Consider the following 7892-nt stretch of genomic DNA (forward strand, 5'->3'; position numbering starts at 1 on the left):
CCTTTCTCTCCTTTCCAAGCTTGCGCTCACAGAAACAAGTCAGAGACGCCGGTGGTTTTACCGGCGTAAACCCTCCCATGCTTAAGTTAGAACAAGATATTTACGGGTAAAGTGTATAATTTAAGCGAGTAAACTGAATACAGTATTTTTGGCACAATCTGTATCGAAGATCTTTGTAAAAATGAGTCAGGATTTCAATTTGGCAGAGTTTTTCATTTTCTCTCCACTTTTTCATCCTTTTCTTCATCGGTCTCTTGGCTTCTTATAGCCATCATCCCACGTTTCCTGCGTATTCTTCATGCCCTCCATTTTCGAGTGATGGCAGACCCTCATGGGTCTCCAACCACCGAATCATGGGTAAACGTGGGATGGCATGTTCTTCCCAGCGATTCGCGGCATAGCGAACTTGTCACGATTTCGTGAGATCGTGTGCTCTTTCTTTGGGTGATGAGCATCTGGTCGGTACATATCTCTGGTCAGTGCTCGTTTCTAGTTGGCACATGCCCGTACACGATGTTTTACCAGGACTCTGCTCGTGCCATTCAGCTGGGGAGATTCGCCTCAGGGTGAGAGATGAGGACATAGCTGAGTTGATACTTTTCATTACTCAACAGAAGTTACTCACATAATCATAAAAGATAAAAAGATCTGAATCTGTCTGATTGATCGAAGAGAAAACTTTAATAAATTAATCACGTATGATTGGGTCAAATGTGACATAATCTTACAGTGCAAGCTCTCATACTTTGAATTATACTATAGAGAGCAGGAGGATGACAACATATATCGTCTTTAAGCAGAGAAAGCAGCCATTATAGCATTTGCAACATTTCAAAGTTGATGACATTAGTCTAATATGGATGGATGAATGCAAAATTAGAACATGGTGCTGCAGAGGCAGCCAAAGTTCTTATTTCCTACCGGAATTCAGACAGCATCCGTCAAGCCTGCAGCGTAAGTCTTCAACGGATGAAGCTTTGCATCAGCAAACATGCTCGTAAAGCAATGACCGAGTTATCAGGGGAGGATCATGGATTTTTTGAAATCTCATTCTGGTGTTGGTATACGTCCTCTTTCCAGGGACTTGGATTAGCATCAAAGTTCATGAAACGGTGATCTTGTTGTCTCAATGTCAATCTCGATGTTTTTCATTCTGCCCGTTGTGATGTTTCTTCAAAGTTCAAACCCCAAGCCATCTTTGGTCAAAGGTGCTGCAGGACATTCATTCTCTTCCATTCCAACACAGCATCGATTTGTTTTCATAACTCCATTTCTAGAAATAATCCTGCACCAAACAGAGGCAAATTAACTAGCATGCTACTCAAGAAAGAAGGCAATTGAATTGGAAGAAAGTATTAGTGGACGTCTTACCATCATCGCCATGAGTCCGTAACCTTTTATCTGAAAATTACAAATATCATATCACCAGGACCAAAAGGCTAACTTGTTATGCCACATATCCCAGCCTGCCTTCAGTCCATTCCAAAAGCAAAATGAATTTATCATCTAAAAGAAAACACAGATTTAGCAAACTCAGCACCAACTTTATCCAAAACAGGAAAAATATTGAAATTTGAATAAGCTCACAAATTTCGTTAATTACCACTCACCAGCAAAAGTTCCAAAAGCCTGTATGTAATCGAATCTCCCCTCATGCTTCTCATGTTCTTAATTTATTATGACACATCCTTTGTTTCCTGCACTGGCCACCGTCATGACATTCACAGTTGATGAAATGGATGATTGATCTGAACGGTCTCGAAGTTCAGATTGATGGTGTGATTTCCCTTGTCGAAATTGTCATTAATGCAAACCGGCTCTTGGCTCTGTAGAGGCAAAGTTCTCACTGGATTTTGGCGTGTTGCAACATCCAATAAGCCTGTGGGGTAAGTCTTATCAATCTAAAGTCTTGCAACAACAAATCATTTCGCTGCATGAGAATTGCAGTCTTTATTGTAATTTCAGGCATAATGCATCAATTTCAAGTACTCACAGGATTGTGTAGTAAAGATTGAAGACTTGGCAGCAAGCGAAACCTCCCATGTTGTCTAGTTTTATTAACCCCCTTCAGATGCTCCTGCAAACCTCTTAAATCTTATTTCATAAGCAAACTAAGGAAAACGAGTAAAATGCAAGTTGTACGTCAGATACTCCAACTGACAACATATAATATAGTAGATACTCTAAATTCTGGAGAAAAAGTACATCAGATACTAAGACTAACAATAAATTGTAAATCACACACTAGTTGTGCTTTTCAAGAAACAACTAATAGAAGTTAACCGGTGAGGATCATGAATTTTTTACCTCATCAAGGGTACTATTGTCTGCTTATATTCTTCTGATACATTGGTGATGCTACTATCTCTTTTCTACGAACACGTCACTGCATCAAAGTACAAGCCATGTTGGCGTTCTTAAGTAGGATGAAAAAGAAAGGAGAAAAAGGAAAGGAAATCATGTACAAATTGTCTCAACCTAGTATCTGATTCTGATATATGAAAATGAATAAGAAGTATTTTCAAAATGATTTTGATATCTCTTTGCTACAACTGACCTCGTTTTGTTAGAGCGGTCAGAAATGTATGAAGTAACAAAATCTACTCTGCCTCTGGATCGTATATGAATTTGTCATCTATCTTAACGCAAGGAATGCGAGCAATCTTGGACCACTCTTTTCCTCTATCCCTTTTGCACTGTTTTCTCAGCTTTGGACAATTTTTTATTTCTAAGCTCAAAAGTGAGGATGGAAGGCCCACCTCTGGAAATGATGTCAGATTTGGGCAATCTTCAATCAATAGATGTTCAAGAGAGGTGAGGCTCTGAAAACCCATTGAAGAAAGGTATTTCAATTTCGACAATCTCCTAAGGATCAAAAAAGTTAGAGAGGCGGGCAGCATCATTCTCATCTCTTCGTCAGGAAAGGACTCTGCATCATGACATTCTTCAATTGAGAGGCCTATAAGAGATGTAAGCCTGTGCAATCCCCACTGGATGACTGCCTTATACATTTTCGCATCAACTCCACCTCCAATTCTAATTAGTTTTAGATTTGTTGGAAAACCTTCTTCTGAGAACGATAAAATACTAGGACATTCCTTTATTTTTAAATATTGAAGAGATTGGAGTTTGTGCATGCCATTGGGCAGGGCATCAAGCTTCTCAAAATAGGAAATGGTTACATGTGAAATGGTGTTGGGAAGCCCTTTTTCTGCCAAGGAAACAAGACTTGGACACTTCTTTATATAAATGCTCCGTAACTTGTGCAGGCCCTCGGGTATTGACTCCAGCTTTGGACAATTACGAATGTGGAGGTCTTCAAGCGCCTCAAGTAGGTGGATTCCCGATGATAAACAGGTGAGCTGAGGGCAATCCCTTATCTGCAGGCTTTCCAACGTCACTGATGAAAGTGAAGAAGAAGGTGCATCCTCTTCATCATCCACCAAACACTGCAAATTCTTACAGCAGTTTATCTCAAGGCTTTTAATACATGACGGTAGCTTCTGCCTCGCAACAAATGTTAGAGAATGACAATAACTGATAAAAAATGACGAAGAAGAAGCAACAGCAGAAGCATCATGTTCACCATCGACCAAGTGCTGTAAGTTCTTGCAATTCTCTATCTGAAGACTTTTAAGAGATGAAGGTAACTTCCCTTTTGTGACGAATTTGAGAGAATCACAATATCCGATATACAAGCTTTCAAGTCGTGAATTGTTGTCCACAATTTCCTCAGGTAAGGATCTTAATGTTGAGATCTCGGAAATTATGAGATACCGCAGATTTCTTGGGAAAAAACTGATCTCTGGAAACGAAACAAGACTTATGCAACTTTCTTCAATTGATACCTCATCAGGGCAAGCAAACATAATTAGCTCTTCTGGTGGTTTAAAAAGCATTCGAAAACCTCCATACGGCCTCCATGACTTGAGCTCTCTAGAATTGCCAACTACCAAAGTTTCTAATACCTGAAATTCTGGTTTGAATAATTTTCCAAACTCCAAAGCATTTGAAATTGTCTCGGTTTGTAACAGTGAAGAGCTTGTCCGACTAGCGTGAAGCATCCCCTCACATCCATTTATGTCTAATGAACTATTTGAAATAGTCATAGACTTTATTAATTTAGAATCAATCGGAGTTCTGCACAGCAGCTCTTTGCACTCATCAGCTTCTAATCTGCAGAGCATCGGATAGCTTGACAATGAAAATTTCAACTTTTGACATTTACTAACAAGAAGTGTTTTCAAGGAGGGCAGAAGCTCTGGCACTTTTCCAGAGAGTTCGGGACATTCAACAATGGAAAGTTTCTGAAGGCGAGGAAATATTTCAACGTGCTCATTTCTGTCGACGTTAGTGTCCCAGCGCTCCCATTCTGGCAAATACTCAAAACTTAGAATCTCCAACGATTGAAAAGGCTCTGAGAAACATTTGCCAAAAAACTCGCAACCTATGCTTTTTAGGTTCGTCATCCTCTTAATGGTGAGGTCTCTAAGTGAACTCAACAACCCAAGCGATGGCAACGATGTGCAATTCCAACAGTCATCTAATTCAAGGACATTCATCTTAGAGAACAATGGATCTCCTATCCAAAGCGGAAATCTCGCTCCCCCATAGCGCTTGATTGTGAGCTCTTTAACAAATTTATGAGGTTGTAGTACGCCAAGTACTTGCTCTTCTGCTACTTCATCTCTTGAATTGTCAAATTGGGATCCCCATTCTAGCGACAATGCTTCTAGATTCAGCTTCTCACATAACGCAGCTTCTCTTGCATTCTTTGAATCATTCACATTTTGTAATCCTGAAATACATAGTTCACCACTGAGAAATTTTAAAATTTTCAAATCTTCCAAACCAGATGCAGTTTCACCACCCTTGCCCACGACGAAATTAGATAATGTTTGAAGATTCTTGAGCTCCTTCATTCCAAATGGCATCTCCTTCAGTAAAATTGCCCCTCTTATATCAAGATGACATAAATTGATCAACCTCCTTATTTTCGACGGCAGCTTTATCAAACTACTACAATTTCTTAAAATCAAGATTTCCAAGTTCAACAGTGAGCATGATGACTCGGGTAAACTTCTTATGTCAGTGTCAGCAAGGTTGAGGTACCTTAAAAGCCTCAAATCTTCAAATGGAATAGGTAACTCGCCAATATAGTATCCTTGCAAAGATAGCACCCTCAACTTTTTGAACTTTGGCAACAAATCATATAACACCATGCTAGTTATGTAACAAGTAATAATGTAATCTGTTTTGTGTAATGGCAAGAATGTTCGCAGATGTTCAATTTCATAGAAAACCTTGAACTTATTTCTACCATCCAACTCGCCACATGCATAAGAAGAATGGCGGACCCTTTCAAATCTTCTTGATGACGAATTGTCCTCCTCTAACCTGAAAATGGTTTCTCCAGAAACTAGCTGAGCGAGATCATGGACTAGGTCGTGCATTGCAAATTTAGAACTGCCAAAGCCTGTTCGTTGAAAAATTGACCTTGAAACTAGATCATGAAAGCACTGGCTGCCCAAATCTTTCAGCTGCTCATTGTTGCTTGACTGTCGAATAATACCCCCAGCAATCCACAAGAAAACCAGCTCCTTCTCATCGAATTCAAAATCTTTGGGAAAAATCGCACAATAGGCAAAACATCTTTTCAAATGAGACGGAAGATGGTGGTAACTCAATCTTAACACAGGGAGGATGCTACTTTGACGAGGTAAATCCCATATTTTGCTATCCAATATGTCGTCCCACATATCGTACGTAGTAGTACGTAGAAGGCCCCCGAGTGTTTTTGCCGCAAGGGGCAAGCCTCCACATTTGCCAACAACTTTCTTGCGGAATGATTCTGAGATTTCAAGTGCATTATGATCTCTACCCTCAAATGCGTGCGTTTTGAAAATAGACCAGCAATCATCGTCTAACAGATGCTCGAGGTAATAATGATCAATGGGTCCCATTGTAGATGCAACATGTGAATTCCGTGTGGTGATAATCATCTTACTATTTGGTGCAGCAGCCAAGAATGGAGCTTTTAAATCTACCCACAAGCTGTAGTCCTCGTTCCAAACATCATCTAAGACCAGCAAGAATCTTTTTCCGTCCACTGCTTTTTTCAGTTGAACCTGCACTTCATCTACAGTCTTGAGATCACAAGTTGCCGAGGTGATTGACTCGAGAAGCGCCTTTGAGATGCTCAAAACATCGAAGTCATCGGAGACACAAACCCATGCTTTTACATCAAACTTACCGGAATCTTCAACGGCCTTGTCATTGTAGACCTCCCTAGCAAGGGTTGTTTTTCCGATCCCACCCATGCCGACGATGGGTATTACGGCAAAGTTAGCATGATCAGCTGCGGTATCAGTCAATACCATTTCAAGTATTTTGGTCTTATCTTCCTCTCTCCCAAATACGACAGGTTCTGTTGGGACACTTGAACTGGGTGGTCTTCGCTGAGCAGCAGCAGTTGAGGAAGTCCCTCCAGGAATCAATTGCAATCCAAGTTCAATTCTTTGTTTACAGAGTTCTTCCAAGCGGCTGGTGATCTCTTTGATCTTGGACCGCATACTGAAGTTGAACTTCACGGTGGTAATTGGACTGAAACAACGGAAACATGCTGCGGGGACCAAGTTGCGGACCTTACTACTAGAGCCAGGCTGATCAAGGCCTTCCGCCATCAACTTGTGTTCCAAAGCTTGAGTAGCAAACTCATCAAGAATGTCCTCAGCATCACAAGCCAAGTCTTGGAGATCGTCCAACCACATCTTTACAGCCTCGTCCGTCAGTTGCTTCTCCTCTGCATCGCGGAGCACGGCCTGAATCATCTTCAGTTTTCTTTCCCACTTTCTGAGCTCTGAAGATACCCCGCCTTGAAGTTGACGGATAAAGTTGAACAAATCAGGGGAAGCCAATCTATCAAACAGCACATCAAGGAAAGCAGAGAGTAAGAGCTCTGCCATGGTTTCGTTCGTTCGCCGGAGAGAAAGGAATCGGTGTCCAAGAAAGAAGAATAAGAAGGGATCAAACTGGATTGATTGAAGAAAAAGAGAACAGGATTTAGCGAATGGACATGAAAATGGAAATAAAACATCAAAAACCTGCAAAGACTCTAAATCAAGGACTCCAACAGCGGGCCTACATCAATTAATAATGGAGTAACACTTTCAATGTTACTCTTGTCCAGCCGTGTCCCGTGTGGACTCCACCAAACAGTCTTCAAGCTCCAAAGGATTATAATCTTGTTATCATTATTTGAGCTTCGATTTTTTTTTTTTTTTACTACTGTCAATTTTTATTGATAGCAATACACTGTAACGCGACACTCTTTTAAACGGAAGACATATTTAATCCACCCAATTAATATATGCAATTGTGTTCAGTCAGAAATCAGTTTTAAGTGAAATTATTTTTTGATTGTGTGTGAACCCCTTGTTCTCATTTTTTTCCTCCTTTTTTTTCTTTTGTCATAACTTTATCTCTCCCTTGAGCAAGTGATTATTAATTACAAAAATAAAAATAAAAATAAATCTTACTCATACATTTTTACTAGAGAATATATAATACAAGATTTTTAAAAGTTTCACATTAGAGAGGATCTTAATACTCAAATTAATGGCTAAATTTCTCTGTTAATAAAGACCGGAAAGTAAAGTTTACGGTTGAACTAAGCTGTAACAAATTTAGTTTAAGTGATTGTTTTCTAATTTCAAAATAATGATTTTGAATCCATTCTACATACCCAAAGTCACTTCACTTATGAACGAACTCTTAAAAGAATAAAAGCAAGTTACAATGGCCCTACAGTTTTTTGTTGATAAGAAAGGTAGCTACTCCGAGAACTTGACAACGACAAAAGCAGTTATACATATGGGATTTCTTAGCTTTAT

At 39.8% G+C, this 7892-nt stretch overlaps 1 protein-coding gene across 2 annotated transcripts; it reads right to left on the bottom strand.

Annotated features, from left to right (window-relative positions):
- Positions 1-705: 705 nt before the first annotated feature.
- Positions 706-7031, bottom strand: LOC18046249 (putative disease resistance RPP13-like protein 1). Of its 2 annotated transcripts, XM_024189391.1 has the most exons (6): positions 2558-7031; positions 2308-2386; positions 1994-2077; positions 1611-1879; positions 1372-1506; positions 706-1285 (listed from the first exon to the last, which is right to left on the bottom strand). In XM_024189391.1, exon 1 carries the CDS (start codon positions 6963-6965, stop codon positions 2601-2603), a length of 4365 nt encoding a protein of 1454 aa, XP_024045159.1. In that variant the 5' UTR covers positions 6966-7031; the 3' UTR covers positions 706-1285; positions 1372-1506; positions 1611-1879; positions 1994-2077; positions 2308-2386; positions 2558-2600. The 2 variants fall into 2 exon arrangements, with proteins under 2 accessions (XP_024045159.1, XP_024045160.1); XM_024189392.1 differs by lacking the exons at positions 706-1285; positions 1372-1506 and having other exon boundaries at positions 1879-1901.
- Between the last annotated feature and the right edge of the window lie 861 nt (positions 7032-7892).

Source organism: Citrus clementina, unplaced genomic scaffold (genome assembly GCF_000493195.1).
Source record: "Citrus clementina cultivar Clemenules unplaced genomic scaffold, Citrus_clementina_v1.0 scaffold_3, whole genome shotgun sequence".
Classification (NCBI taxonomy): domain Eukaryota; kingdom Viridiplantae; phylum Streptophyta; class Magnoliopsida; order Sapindales; family Rutaceae; genus Citrus; species Citrus x clementina.

Coding starts and splice junctions, on each gene's coding strand:
- LOC18046249 (XM_024189391.1), bottom strand. CDS start 6,965: ATGGCAGAGCTCTTACTCTCTGCTTTCCTTGATGTGCTGTTTGATAGA.